Source organism: Xiphias gladius, chromosome 11 (assembly GCF_016859285.1).
Source record: "Xiphias gladius isolate SHS-SW01 ecotype Sanya breed wild chromosome 11, ASM1685928v1, whole genome shotgun sequence".
Taxonomy (NCBI): Eukaryota; Metazoa; Chordata; class Actinopteri; order Istiophoriformes; family Xiphiidae; genus Xiphias; species Xiphias gladius.
In genome coordinates, this window is record NC_053410.1 from 2709534 (window position 1) to 2725736 (window position 16203).

General features: G+C 42.4%; 1 protein-coding gene across 2 annotated transcripts in view; it reads right to left on the bottom strand.

Annotated features, from left to right (window-relative positions):
* Window positions 1-16203, bottom strand: part of LOC120796188 (protein kinase C epsilon type-like) — a 73416-nt gene that overhangs the window by 6872 nt on the left and 50341 nt on the right. For both annotated transcript variants that reach the window (XM_040138666.1, XM_040138667.1), the window contains exons 11-12: window positions 10751-10905; window positions 743-881 (exon numbers count right to left, since the gene is read on the bottom strand). In XM_040138666.1, the coding sequence (XP_039994600.1) occupies window positions 743-881; window positions 10751-10905 (294 nt within the window). The remainder of the gene's footprint in view (window positions 1-742; window positions 882-10750; window positions 10906-16203) is intronic.

Sequence of the window (16203 nt, forward strand, 5' to 3'; positions counted from 1 at the left end):
AATGTAACATACAAATGTAATTTGACATCCAAAACCTACCAAAAACAGGCTAAAATTTGGGACCAGCAGCCATCTTTGAAGAATTTAAATAAAAGATACAGCAGAATATCATCTGCAAACAGTCACATTGACATTGTCCTTATGAATATTGTATGTGTAGCCTGTGTATATGCGGGTAACCCCCGTTCACACATGCAAACTCATCTTTGTGCGACATGTTGCTATGCAAATTGTGAATGGAATCTTCACATAAAGTCAAAATACTGTCGGCAGTGTAATATGGAGAAGCTGAGAAAATTCAGCTTAATGCGGATTTCCTCTGACGTATGGGAGTGACAGTCGGGTGACAACCAGTCGCGCTTGTTTTGTTGCCTTCGGGAAACTGAAGTACAGCTGTTTGCAGTTGACCTGTTTGCTTCATCACACCTATGTGAAAGCACTTCAAAAAACGTGAAAGAAGCCAATTGCCATGGTAAACAATTTCCCAATTCCATATGATACAAATTTTACAATCTGTAAGAACTTGATGCATAGAAACACACTGCTTGAGTAATTAACTACTTTGTTGTGTGCCAGTATAGTGGTAATGGGAGAAAATAAGTGTGAGCTGAATATATGAAATGCTTACACCTTAACACACCCGCAAGCTTCATACTCGTGAGGCGCAAGAGGGAGATTGCTATTTGGAGTCTGCATGTGTGAAAAAGACGTAAACATTTAATTTGTGTGTTTTTGGGGTCACCTCAGGTGCGATGTAATCTGGTGTCCCACAGAAGGTGGTGGTGGTGAGTCCGTTGAGGATTCCCTCCTTGCACATCCCAAAGTCTGCCAGTTTACAGTGACCCTCCGCATCCAATAATATGTTGTCCAACTTTAAGTCTCTGCAGGGCGGAAAGGTTGTACAGGTGAATAATGATGCAAGTGAGGGAAATTTTCATTACTGGAAAACATCACACAAATATAGACACACGTTTTGAGTTAGTTACTTTGAGCCAGTTATTCATTTTTAATGTTTCAGTTTAATCTGGAGACATCTCATGTGCTCTTGCTTGACGAATGCTTCTAATAAAAGTCCACATATTATTCACAAGGCTCTCACCCCACAGGGTTTTAGTCATTGAAAACAAATTGGGCCTCATCTTTGTCTGTACTAAAGGAGGGGGGGAACATACAGCGGGAGGAGGGGGAACGGGAACAGACCTAGGAAAAGGGAGAAAGTTGAGGGTTGAATGAGATAATGAGATAAGAGCAGCAGTGTTGAGAGATGACAGGGTTGGTCATGAATGCAGCTGCTCTAGGCTTGATGGTTGATTGCTACAAAAATGTCAACATCTTCTTGAGGCAGCCACTGCAGCCATTCAGCCCGAAGTGTTTTCAAAAATACAGCCGCCACGACAAGCCAAGAAGGAGATGGAGCGTGTGTGTGTGTGTGTGTGTGTTTCTCAAGTCATGATCTTATGCAACTGTTCTGTTTTTGTTATCCCCAAAAATAAAAAAGCAGCTTAACAATCTTGTTGGAGAACTGCTGCGATTTGCTTTTTTGTCCCATCATGCCTTGCTCTGACAGGTTAATGACTGCACTATAGAAAGTTGTGAGAAAAATGAGAAGCTGCTGATTAAGCACAACCATTATGTATAGAACCTCTGGGGGAAAAAAAAAACGTGTGTAATTTTTTGCACCAACAACCAAGTGAATCTTTTTTTCAGACAAGTTCAAGTTATAGTAAATATAAACTTAAAATTTGAACTTCAGCTTAAACTTAAACTTCAACATGTGGTCCTTGCAAATGCCATTATTAGAATTCAAATTTTACCTGAATTTTTCCCCTATTGACTCCTCTATCATTTTTCACCTGTATTTAAAACTTAAAAATATACACCAATGCTTTTCTGTTGATGTTTTTAAAAATAAAGTAAAACGGATAGAAATCAGAATTTATTCATCAGCTACAGAGGAGTAAATGGTTTGGCTCTGGGCTGTGTGAGAGACTGGTATGTTTTCACATGCCTGTCCCAATGGACACAGTTTTTTTTCAGTGAAGGTTCCCAGACTTTTGAACAACCTGACAGTTTCAGTAACACTTGCCAAACCAATTTCTACTTATGAATCTACTTCTGGTCAAATAATTCAACTTCATTATTCTTTGTGCAATTTTATAATTGGTCAACTACATATAATTATTACAAGATGTTGTTTACTGTGATGTTCAGTATTTGACTGAACGCAAACAATTTGTGGAGGTTACAGCGGGTATCTGAATCGCGTGCAAAGTTAAACCCGGAATGGTATGCTAATGTGCCTCAAGTCTCGAGGAAAAATAACATGACATGTCAGATGCAGTGGAGCTTGACAGTTGGCTCTCAACCAAGTCTTTACTTAATAGTTCAGGTTTGGGTCGGGCTCAGGTGACAAAAAAAAACACTAAACGTTATCAACAATCCGGAGTCGTCACTGTTTTTATGCTCACAGACGGCTAAATCTCCATGTGAGATGAAAGTATGTGAGGGGTTGATGATTCATGTTTAAGTATAGGTGACATGTCCGCTTGCAGGAGAGTGTTTTCATTCATTGATCAAAGTTCATTCTTTGCAAGAAATCCATTTCCCATCCTTTTACCTTGGCTTTGTTTGGTCACACGTTTGCTTTTCTTCTTCCAAACTCTGCATGAAATTCAAAAAACTTTCATCCATTCCATTCACCCTTTCACCTCGTACAGTCGAGCAGCTGGGGATAGTGCCTTGCTAAAAGGCAAGCTGATGGCCTCATGTTGAGGAAGCAAAGAGCAGCGCTTGTTCTGTAATTCCCCAGCCGAAAAATTAAACTGGCGACCCCCTGGCTGCCTGTTTGCATATCTCACCTCCAGGCGACTCCCAGCACATTAAATCTGAATTGCAGGCCTGCAGCAAGGCAGAAAAATAACATCAATTTAATGCATTTGTGATTGAATTTAAATGGCCGCTGACATTAATCTTTGTATTACACATCACCTTGCTGCAGGAAAATTCAATATTAAATGGCTGCAGGTGTTCAGCGGCTCTAATGGAATGATATTTTATGTGAAGACGTTTGTTTTGGTTTTGTGGGATGAGAAGTGGGTGTCAACACGAGAAAATAAACCATGTTGCATACAATGAAATTGGCAACAATGATATAAACTCTCTTTTATTCTGTTACACTCTTAATTGACTTATTGCAGAAATATTGAATGAGTTTTCCTTATGCTGTTTTTTGACCTGCACAAAGCTTGTTATTACTATTATTTTATGCGTTTTAGGATTTGTTTTATTTGTTGTTTTTGTGCTATGAATGTTAATGAATACACAATTAAATTGGAATTTTAAAAAGTTTCTGTGCTCTCAACCAACAACTGTTTTGGCTGGTTTATTAGGATGAATGACCATGTAAAGCCTACAATTATATTAGTTTTTTCATTTCACGGCATAATTCTCTTTGTACATAAAAACGACACAAATTTGAGATTAAAGAAACATTTCCTATTTCATTCATTCCTGGTATGGCTTGCTCATTTTGTTCTGATGCTGTTTTGGTCAAGCTTAATGTTTAGTCTGAAAAATATTATTGTCAGTCCTTAGAAACGTATAAATCTAAACCAAAATAAACCATTAACTTAAAGATTTAAGATCAAAAGGTGAGACACCTCCATCCAATTTAATACATTAGCATAACCACTTATTTTAGAAAATGGACATGAATATTCAGGAACAGTTTTTTTTTTTTTTTTTAAGAAAGGCCTTTGAAAGAAATTTAAAAAGTATATATCTAGCACTTCTCTAGCTTGTTTGGGCAGGAACAGTAGGAATGTGAGCCCGATCATGTAATTATCTTCAAATTTTGAACATTCCACACATGGACAAAAATCAGCACAATCAGCATCAGTAAGAGCCGTCCCGATCTAGGAACCCACGGTTTTGAAACCGTTACGTGGGTGTTTTTATTTAACTGTCAGATGTTGTTAGCTCTGTAAAAGACCGGCAACCTGTACGGGGTTGCCCCCGCCTCTCACCTGAAGCATGTTTGCATACAAGCTCCGGGCTTCTGCAATAATGAACTGGGGGAAAAAAAAAAAAAAAAAGTTTAGCCTGTCAAAACCAGTCTGATGCCACATTAAACAAGCTGATACAAAATGTACTGGATTTGACACTCACGGTGTAGTAAATGTATGATTTAAACAACGTTAAAGCTACTTACATAAAAGGGGGGAACTGGACGTTAAGGGGAGAGAAAATTGGTTTGTTGACTCCAATAGCACCTCTTCTCCAAAACAGGGAAATGTGAGGACAGTACGACTACGTACAGGACCAATGGAATATGAAGATAAATGTCAGGAGATTATCACACCGGCGGGTCGTGGGTGCATGAACATCCTGTTTGGTTTAGGTATCAGCTGAACCGCTGACCGGTTCTGTCCAAATGTATCTAAGAAATGCAGTCTGTGGATTCGTGGTTGACAGGGAGCAATGAATAAAACATGGCCAATTTCAGTCAATTCGAGCCGCAGCGGATTTGATCCGGCTTCTATTTCACACTACGGTGACTGTGTTCCCACAGTCAGGGAAATCACCTTCATATGTTACTTTAGAGGAGCTTTAATATCATTCAAGAAATCCTGTCAATAAACAGCAGCAGCTCTATCAGCTGTGTCAGTACACGCACACACATAAGGCAATCAGAGTCGATTGAGAGCATTTCCTGTGTTTCATGTTAATCTTGAGTGATTTTTCCATTACGTCCTCAGTGGCAACCCCTGTGCACTGTGACAGCTAACCTCTCCCCCTCTTTCTCTCTCAGCTCCATCCCTCCATCCTTTCATCCCCTCTTCTGTGTGACCACATGTACTGATATTAATACACTGGAAAATGAAACTAACATTCACCAAAACCCGCTTCAGAAGTGAACCTGCTTTTGTTCATGTTGATTAGTGTTGAATTTCCCAGGATTAAAACCATCCATCATGTCATTTAATAAGCACTACTGCTACAACACTTAAATATGTTCTATATATACACAATATCTGTTTCTGGTTATATCCCCCAGCTCACAAAACTATTCCTCTTGGTATATACACATGTAACATCAACAATAAGTTTCTTTTTTTTTTTTTTAGTACTTGTGACGATACAACACGTGTGTTTTGGTGCATATACAAAAACTGTACTTTTCCATATCATGCTTTGAGAAATATAAACACATTTTTCTAATAAATGTACTGTTCCGTTGAAAAAGTAAGGCAACTTTTCAAATTCATTACTTCATCTTGTCCTGAGGTTTGAAACCCAGGCCTAGTACCAACCACTGTACCGCAGACTGTGTGTTGATGTTCTGCTTAAGTCCTGTATACACACTCTTGCATGTATGGATGTGGTCTCCGACCAGTCCGGTCCTGCTCTGTCACCAGCATCACATCCAAACACCACCTCATATTTGGTCTCATGGACTGCGATAAAAGGGGAAGGGAAGTTGAAAGGAAGGGAAAGAGAAGAACGTGTGCTACTGCTTAAGAATGCTCTCCTTTTCTTTCAGGGACGGGAGGTTCATGGTGTTGGGCGCGTAGACTGGGGGCCGATGGGAAAAAGAGGAGCATCGGGGGAGCGGTGGAGGAGGGACGGGTGGCGAGGAGAGGGAAGGCGGCGGAGAGGAGGGAGGAGAGGAAGAGGTGGTGGTTGTGCGTGGGGGGGGTGGGGTGGGGTGGGGACATAATGTTCCCAAAACACTTGTTGTTCATCTTCTGCTGGTCAACAAAGTGGGTCAGCGACAGAGAGAGAGAGAGAATCAGGTACCTCAGTCAACTCAGCCATCATGAATTAACACGCAGTGTGTGTGTGTGTGTGTGTGTGTGTGTGCTGTCCCTGCCAACCTGCCAACCTCTGACATATTAATATTCACTATCAAAACAGCGTGACTGAGAGAACAAAGCTGAAAGACTGAACCATTCATTTTAATGTTTCTGAACACCAGCCAGCGGCAGTCTACGTTTTAAACTTCAGAGTGGAAATGAATTATTCCTGGAGGTGAGCAGGAACAAATATACCTTTACGTAAAACACGGTGGCGCATTTCGACATTTATGTGATATGGCCTGACTAGAAAATGACTATTTACAACTTAAAAAGTGAGCGTGTGCAGTTGAAAGGCCTCTGAAGGACGCCGCACCCCCCCCACCATCCCACCCGAAGACAGACTCTGGGTGGAGTATCACTTCAAAACGTGGCTATCAGGCCAAAACCAATAAAAAACAGACCCAAAACAAAGCCGAGGGCTTTCGGCTTTAACCCTGACGACTGATTTGGATAAAATTATGCCAACCAACAGAAGCGCACACACACATTCACACTGTTGAAACTGTATGAGTATAACCCAGTTCTTCATTAATAAAACCACTGGAATAGAAACTGGGTAGAACAATGAGTCCTGGTCCAGCAGGCACCAGCGGGACTGGGCATTTGTTGCTCTGAGATCACGTAGCCAAAACAACGAAAAAAATGCAGATTTATATTCACTTCCTCTTTTTGTAAACTATGGAACTAAGTTAAACAAGCTTTTTGTGATTTTATCCTGTGTCAGGCTCGAGATTTTATGCAACGTCTTGCTTGTGTTTCATGCTATTTACAGCGTATCTTATAACGTGTTCCAATTTTTTTCCACGTATACATACTCCGTTGAATGAACTCTATGTTTTGGATATCTGCGCTTTACATTCTATATACTGTGTCCGTTTTTTGTTTTGTGACACTCACGGTCAAACTATTCATTGTACCGTGGAACCTGGTTTCCATCTTGGCAGGTGCACCGGGGATGTTTCTCGGTTTTACTCCTCGAGCTGATTCATGGCAGCTCCTTTTTCGTACCTTCATCACTACATTTCTTGAAATAAAAATAAATAAAATCTTAGTCACAAAAAAAGAAAAACGCAACACTAGCTTACACTCTAACTTAGCTTCGCTGTCTCTCTAATGATCAGTGAACTAATCAACCAACTCTCTTCTTTGGGGCAATTTTATCTTGTGTTTGTGTGTGAATGGGGGTTTTTCCCCATCATCCATCAGAATCCTAACACAGCACAATTGGTTTTGTACACATATTCCCCTCCAATTTTCTGATTTAACGTTTCCAGATTTAGGCTGATCGTTGCTCATCTACTTCCAAAACTAACGTTATAAACGTAAAATATTTTTAAAGATTCTTGAGAGTGCCATATTTACATAAAGCAGTTGTTAAATATAATAAATAAACTTTGGTTTCTTTCCACCGGCTGGATTAAAGAGGATAAACAGTTCTCATGAAGACAGATCATTCATTCTGACAGTCTTTGGCTACTGTTGGGTAGGTTGTCATTGTTCCTTTAAGTCGGCTGATGTTGGGTGTGTTTCATGCAGACTAAAGGCCAAAACTAAGAAAAACATACCTGGCAATATCCTGACCAGGTAAAACAAAATGAGACTTTATTAAAGCCTCTGGGGGAAATAAATCTATGTAGCAACAAAATAACAGGATTTACATCAAGTATGTCTGTTTCAACTGCTGGGAAACTGTTATTAACCATTGTATTCATTAGTTACTCTCCTGTTGAGTTTATATTAATATTTACTGTGTGATTCTTCAGTCGTTTGATCAGATGGGGGTTTGAGTTTGTACTTGGGGGGGGGGGGGGGGGCGCACTCCCAGCAAGCACTTCCCTGTTAGGTTTTAGGAAACAAAACTAAAACACAGAAAGAATAACTGAGAGAAAGCGATTAAATGAGTAATACGCAAAGTGGAAGGGGAATTTACCATCTTCTGTCACGTCCCACTGACCTTCAATTTCTGGACACATAACAATACACCATTCATCTTCCATCACTTCCCAGCCTGTTTCCTCAGTCTGGTGACTGCGTGTCTGCGTGGTTAGTCTTTGAATCAGCGGCCCACAGGTTTGGTTGGCTGATTTGGGTAAAATCAGCTCAGTAAAGCATCGGCGTGAGACAGCTGTGCCTTTAAGCGGGCTGTTAAAAACAACGACGCTGCTTGACACTGCTCTCCGTCAGTCAGACATCAAGACAGACCTGACAAACCTGATTTGTCATTGGTCTTTATTGCTGATCTTCATCATGTAAAAATATGGCCGCTGTCCTCAGCCTTCCTCTTCCTAACATGCGACAGATGGTACGGCGTGAACACACCCACACACACACACACACACACACACACACAAGTTGCACGAGGAGAGAATCTAAACAGTGTCAAACCTCAGATCCATGGAGAGAAAACACCGGAAAGAAGAACTCACTTTTGTTCAATCACAATTATTTCTGGGAGCAAACAGCCTGAACCTACGCTGAGTCCACATCCATCACAATGGTGTTATGATTCGAGCTGCGTGTCGCTTTTGTGGGACCCACCGTGTGTTTGCTGGCGGTTGACAATCGTATTATGACTGAGGGGTGGCACGCAGACAGATAACAGTACCTGAAGATGAGGTAATCCTGACCTGCGGACGAGCACAGAGCACTTCCAGTGTCAACAAGTTCGAGTTTCATAACCAAAGAAAATATTTAACCTGAAAAAGAATATTCAGCCCCTGTCTTTCACTGTGATTGAGAACACGCCACAAATGCCTGATGACGAACATCCCTTTGTGTGCAATAAGCTTTTCCTCTGTCAGTCAATTGCACGAGGGATTTGAACCAACGGTAGCTACGCAGCCTGACCCCTCTATAACGGTTATGCATGTTCACAAATCATGCGGGTTTAGGATTCAGGCCTGATCTCTCTTGACTGACCCTGACACACAAGGACTGTGCAACTTGATACAAGTTAGAAAATGACAGAAACTCAACTTTATTTACTCCGTATTTCACCTTGGCTACTTATTATATTTAAAATGAACTTCATTGCACAGCTCAATGCTGAAAGGTGGCGATGACGAAACTGGTTACCTCACTTCCTGATGATTTGTTACTGGTCTGAAAGCAAACAGACCAACCACAGGATTTTGTGATTTTAGCAAGAACTCCATAAATACATTACTAATAAATCCATCTGCTGTTTATGAACCGTTCAGGAAGCGATCGTATAATCGATCTGCATATGTGATGTACTTTGTATTCACGTAAAATCATTTGGTAACCACGGTAACACGTACGTGCATCAGCGCGCGAGTGCAGGGATTTTACCCTGACCAATCGAACCGGTCGAAACCAGTAAAAGCAGCTCTACGACGATGTACTTAGGCACAAATTCAAGTCATTTCACAGCTAAGGCTGATGGGAAGGTCATTAGCTTTGCAGGTATTTGGTCATAAAGCAAAGTACTGGCCAAACTGAAATTTTAACCTGATGATGGCGCCGGATGAGAAGTTAAGGGATCACAAAAGTCATGATGATTCATCCTGCAGGCCCGGGGTTATGAATGTCCATCAGCATTTCGCTCAAAACCACAACTGTCAGCCTCATGGTGGAGCTCGAGGAACAGCAGGGGGATCACCAACGTCGGCAGGATTCGTCCTTTGGGGACTATAAATGTCTGCACAATATTCAAGGAAAATCTATCCAGTATTTGCTGAGATATTTCGGTCTGGAGAAAAAGTGGTGGACCAACAGATCAACACTAGCCACCACTGGCTGGAAGTGATCATAGTGTCGTTTGGGAGGAACGACAGATACTGACGAGGAAACACGCGGCACAAACTTCAGCAACATCAAGGTTATGGCAACAAAAACAGTCAAAATAGTCAACAATAGCCTGTGGAGGTGTGTGTGTGTTTTTTTTTTTTTTGCTGAGTCATATGGTTTTTTTCATACCCTGAATGTTTGTCTGAGAAGACAATGGCAATGAAAAGACGCTGTGCACACAGAACGCTAAGACTTAACGAGACTGTTTGCTTTCCACCCAGAGGTTAATTATGATAGTTCCTCACTTTCGATTTCACACCAACATCTGCTGCTCAGATCACCTGTCAGTTCGGTTTTGCTTCTGGTCAGAGAGTTGACGATGTGATGATTCTACAGCCAACCGCCGCGTCGAAGCCATCGAAGCAGCTGAGAAAAGCTGTCAGACAAGCTTAGGGTCGAGCAGTCCAGCGAGAAAGATCACAAATCACACAGTCAGTTGTTCTGTGAAACCCGCTAACGCGCCACTGACAGGATGGCCCGGGGCGCACACATGAAAACACACACATTAGGGCCGCTTTAAGTGTCCGGAGAACTGAGAGGTGAACGTCGCGAGTCAAAACAAGCATGAGACCAAGGGGGCGTCTTGGTCCAGAGCAGTACGCTTAATGTTGTGGAAGATGTGTGTCTCAGTGGAAGATTTAGGCCACATGAGCAGCATATTCATGCCCGACAACTTTTCAAAGGATAAGGCACAATGCAGATTCCTGTAAAGTTCACTTCAGTTATCTAATTTTACTATGTTTCATTAATTCTGGGAGTATCAGTTAATGTTTATTTTCTTTTTCCTGGAATTCTCTCATTTGCCCTGTAATGGAGACGCATGTCTCAGCTGGACGTACTGAATCAAATAAGAAGCATGTCCATGCTTCGCAGTACATCAAACCGTTAAAGGCATGGAGTTGGATTTAAAGCTCGCGCTTCCACCAAACGGTGCAAAAGTGCAGTGGAAAAGAATTAGACCCACTGCAATGTGGCAGCACAGCATGAAAAGGAGAAATCCGGTACAAAGGAAAACATAGAGCAACCCATAGAGGCCTGAACGCATGTTATATGGTGACCTGCTGAACGTCTGGCTCGGTTACCTGTAAATGACTCCATGCCGGTGCAGGAACATCAGGGCAGACGTGACCTCAGCGGCGTAAAACCGGGATCGCGCCTCGTCAAACTTCCTGGAGCGTTGAATCTGAAACATCAGGTCACCTCCGTTAACGTACTCCATCACGAAGAACAACCGGTCCTGGAGAAAGAGAGGGAGAGAGAAAGTCCCTCGCTTTAAATGTGATGTGTTGTGCAACTGCAGTGGCTGCCACTGTATTTTATATAAACCCACGGGAAAGCGGTGCATAATTCAGGGGAGCTGTCTTCTATTTTAAGTGTTGATGGGTGATTAGGGCTGCAATTTAGGATTATTTTTATTAAGGATTAATCTTTTGATTAATCTTTCAAACTTTTTGTCAAAATAAAAAAAATCAAAAAATTGATTGAAAAATCAGACAATTGTGAAAAGTTCCTAGAGTCCAAGGTGATGTCTTCAAATGCCTCGTTTCGTCCGACCAACAGTCTAAAACCACCAGTGGTTCAGTTCACACTGATGTACAACACATATCTTTATGCACAGGTAAAATGTGACGGGCATTTTTCATTCTTTAAAAAGATTTTAAAACCTTATCAATTAATGTCAAAAAGAAAGTTTTATATCTACACAATTAAAGCTTCGAAGGATCTGATCTGGTCTCCAACTAATCGCAATACATAAAATTATTCTGAGATCCTACACACTCGGGGACGTGTGTTTTCAGAATTTTGCTAGTGTAAAACACTATCGACACGCAAGAGACGGACTTTTTATGATCTTGAAATCTTGAATACTTTTGAATAGTATTATAACATTGTAAAATACCGGTATCAATAACGTTTTGTACATTATCAATTTTGTCCATATCACTAGCTCTAATCGAGAGAAGCTAAATCCGAAAGTTCCAGAAAGACTCCACGAACTCAAGCGGAAATTTACGCAACGTGTAACGGCATAATATATTTTGGATTTTATGTCTCACAGACTCCCCCTGGACCAACACTGAATGTCTCCACTCCCATAGGTCCCCTTCCTGTAACACACACACACACACACACACACACACACACATTAAGAAGAAAAAAAACGAAAAAACCCCCCCACTATACCGCACCCTCCGGGCTCTATTCTCTTGGTACCGAAAATGGGTTCAGAGGAAAAATGAACTCCTTCCTGAATTCCAGCTCACTTTCTTCATATAGGAAACAAGAGAGAGAGAGGGAGAGAGAGAGAGAGAGAGAGAGAGAGAGAGAGAGAGAGAGTGTGTGTGTGTGTGTGTGTGTTCAGGGGAGTGTGATATAAACAGCTCCGTATATAAGAAACCAGGAGGAGTCCCCCTGAGCCATTGTGTGAGGCTTCAGGGTTCACACCGTTAGCAGCTCAGGTGACAAAGACTGTGTGTATGGACTATATGTATATATACGTATATATACACGTATGTATGTACATATGTGCGTGTATGTCGCACGTTGTCACATGGTCACAGATCTGAGGCTTCGGTGCGTCTACACCGGATTGAGGGAAGCCCCCTTCCGTGGGGTGTATACAGGGTCTGCAGACGTTCACAAAGGCTGAACTTCAAAAAACAGAAAGTGCGGAAGAGGGTTTGTGTACGTGGAGATGACAAAGTCCGTTTTCTCGAGGAGAATAACTCAGACTGAACCTTTTGTTTTATGTGTAAACTGCTGGACTAATCAGACAGACGGACTGCGCTACGTGTCTCAAAGCTGTCCCTGTTGAGTTCCAGGTCCAGGTCCTACATTCAACACGAGAGAAAATCCTTCATCGTGGCAGTTGCGGGGGAAAGGTGTTTTTTAGAAACACGACAGATGGGCTTCAGCCAGGCTGTGAAGGAGCATGTTCATCCTTCAGTCGCAATTTGCCCTTTCTCAGTCCTCTCAGCCTCTTCCCTTTGTCCAGTTACCTGCCTGCTTCATGGTTCCCTCTACCCATCCCTTTACCCCTCATCCTTCCTTTCATCCACTTTGTCCTCTCCTTTTCATTCATTCCTGTGCATACTGTACCTCCCCCATCCCCCCAAATCTCTCCCTTCTCCAGGCACAGTCTGGGGCTCCCTCATCCTTAACGGCCAGTACTACCATCATTAAAACCTTTAACCTCGCACCGTTCCCGTTTGCTCCCTGCCAGCGAGCAGGTGATCATTTTCTACGAGTCTTAATCGTCTTCTTTGAACACACCAAACCAAGAATTGTTCCCCGTCACAGTTTCTTCGGAAATTTTGGGATTGTGACGAGATCTTAAAACAATGTACTGCCTTCCAGTATAACCCTGATTTCCTCAACAGTACAGAACAGGGGTGAGTAATATGGAACAATATATATGTCATTTTAGATCAATATGATCTTGGCATTGTACATTTTCTGGAAATTTAATTAAAACAGACCATTTGTGGACGAAATACGCAGAGGGCAGACTTTTTGTCCGACAAAACTGAATAAAATGTGTGAGGACCGGAGAGTGCAACACACGTCAGCTGTGTTGTGGTGTGGTGTGCTGCGTGCCGCACACTCCGGACACAACACACAGGCGGCCGCTGTAGCCTGGGTATAACTGCCACGACGCAGAAATCCCCGGCGTTCCTTCAATAACACTGATGCTCTCCTGGGGAGTTGGCTCAATAGGACACTGGCGTACACGCGGGTGCTGGTGCGGGTGTTGTTAAAGTTCTCTTCGTACAGCCGTCTGAGCACGGAGCGTCTGGAACACACCGAGCATGTGGATCGACGGTGGAAAAGACGTTTATTTTGACTTTATTTTTCGTATTGACTCTGGCATGCAGTTGGATTCGTCTCGTCAATCCGTTCGTGGTGGAACGGGTAACAAACTTTTCAGAGCAGCTGGGGATGCAGCGATCTGACGTTCTGCCTTCCGATACCGAGTCCGGTACCTCGGCTCAGACTGTCTCCAGATACAGGGCGCTGATCCAACACCGGATTCTTATTTTTTCCCCAAATTTAGAATCTGCGTTCCTCGCTGCCAGGAACCCGTTAGGATCATTTTCCGGGAAGGTAACATATGAGCCACGGTTTTGCTAAGTTCGATTCTTGCATTCAATTTCCGAGTGAGATCTCAGTCACAGCAGGTCTTAGCTCACTGTCGCACTGTTTGTAGCACAATGGTTGACCATTCTACTCTACTGTCACAAATGCAGGTATGTTGCAGTATGTCGCTCTTCTCTTTTTAAACATACAGCTGAGTTTATATGTTGTTTACGTGAAAACTGCCCAGTGTGAAATATTTGTACAAATATATATTTCTACTATATATTTTTAGCTTGATCGTAAGACAGACAGTTTTCTGCTCAATGTTTTTATTTTATTTACAAGAATATACCGTGAATACAGTATATGATCACAGCATGAATGAGGTGAGTACAGTGTAGTTTCTCAGGACGTGTAAACAATATACTTTGTGTTAGACGAGAGACAAGTTCGTGGACTGTCCCGGAGGAGGTGACCGGTCTAATCTGCTGCTCCCTGTCATCGATGCAGATGTGGAGTCAGTCTGCTGTTAACACAAACCCGACCATCCGCACTGAAAGCTGAGTCGGAAACCAGGGGATGCATCTGATAGCGTCAGTGCTGGTCGTATCTAGCCCCTCCCCCAGTCCAGCCGGTAAGGTCGGCGTCCGTCGCCCCGTACCGCTCGCGCTGGTGCCTCGCTAAGAACAATCTCTTACGCCTACGGGGGGGCAGTGAAAAGAGATTTTTGGGGGTGGGAAACCTTCAAGTGGCCACGTCCATTTTGGTTTCTTGCTCTTATCCTACCTGCATATGCTACGACATGGCTTCTGATTGATTAGTCCGACCCGAGTTCGTCTAAGTGACTTCAGCTGTTCACCCGCAGCAGCTGGAGGCATTTGTGGCTGATCTGACTACATTCACACTCTGTATTTTTAAAGCTGACCTCAGGCTCCTTTTCTCCTGTCTGGTATCAGTTTAAAGGGGCCTGAGAACTGAGTCTTACATAAGTAGCCGGCGGCCCACCTCGGCCAGATTTTTTTCTCTCTCTCGGCTCCTCCTGAAAGCGTCTTTAAACAGGATGTCGAAATAGTTTGTTTAAATGTACCCAGAGTCCCGGCTGGTCCCACCCAATCAAACATGAATAAACATTTCCTGAGTATAATTACAAATGTACAGATACTGGCTTCCCACTGCTGACGGACACACACACACACACACACACACGCACACACACACACACGCGCGCACACACCACATTCTATAGGCACACACCCAGATGATCACAACCCAACACAGACAATAATGTCTTGATGGTTATCTTACCATTGTGCGCATGTGTCTAATGTGCATGTGTGTGTGTGTGTGTGTGTGTGTGTGTGTGTGTGTATGGTTACACATGTGACCTCTCTGTGCCACCCTGCTGTAATGTATGTAAAACAGGTCCCAACGTGCATCTTATGTAAACACAAAACCATTAACTCATATTCTCTCTTTCTTCACTGTCTAACACACACACACACACACACACACACACACACACACACACACACACACACACACACACACACACAACAGAATGAGAAAAACATGATGGGGTCATATCTTCATAGGACCAATAAGAGGTCAAATCCTCCAGCGAAGCAACTCCCATAATAGGAAAAGTGCTTAATTAAAAGGAAAAGAACTGTGTTAAAGGGAAGAGGTATCAGCAGGACAATGTAACGTGGTATCCACAGTAAAAGTGCTCAGACTGAAGAGATGTTGGGTGACTGGTACTGGACATTTAGATTTTCATACTTTAGGATCAATTCAAGAAGCCGACAAAGAAAAAAGGAACGGAGGAAGGAAGGAAGGAAGGAAAAAAGAGGGAAAAAATACAAACAAATTAAGAAGAGAAAGGAAAGAAGGTAAATACGATGGGAGAAAGTAATAATGAAGAGGAAACTGAAACAGGAAAGAAAGGAGGAAATAAGGACCAAAGAAAAAACAGAGTAGGTGAGAAAGAACGAAAGGAAAATGCAAGAAAAAGCAATAAGGAAATTAGTACGGACTGATTAAAAAAAAAAAATGAAGCAAACAGAAAAGAGAGGAAGGGAAGTAAAAGAGGAAACAAAGAAGGACAGAGAGAAGACAGGATGTTAAAAAAGAAGTATGCCACGGAAAAGAGGAAAAGAAAGAACGAAAGAAAAAGAGAGAACGAATGAAAGAAAGAAGAAAATTGGAAAATTGATAACATTAGTGGTATTAACCCAAATCGACCATCTACATATACACAGTCGTCTAATGTATGTGCTTCTGCGTCGTCCGTTTTAAATGACATACCTACACATTAGGTGCTCATGTCTCCCTTGAAAGAAGGTCATAATCCGATTAAATGGAGGCTATTTAAATGTACCTAATTACTTTCCGCGTCCGCAGTTACGCAACCTAAAAGCCTTGAGAGCATAGTTCTGTATCTGGTGTGAGATGTCCCAGA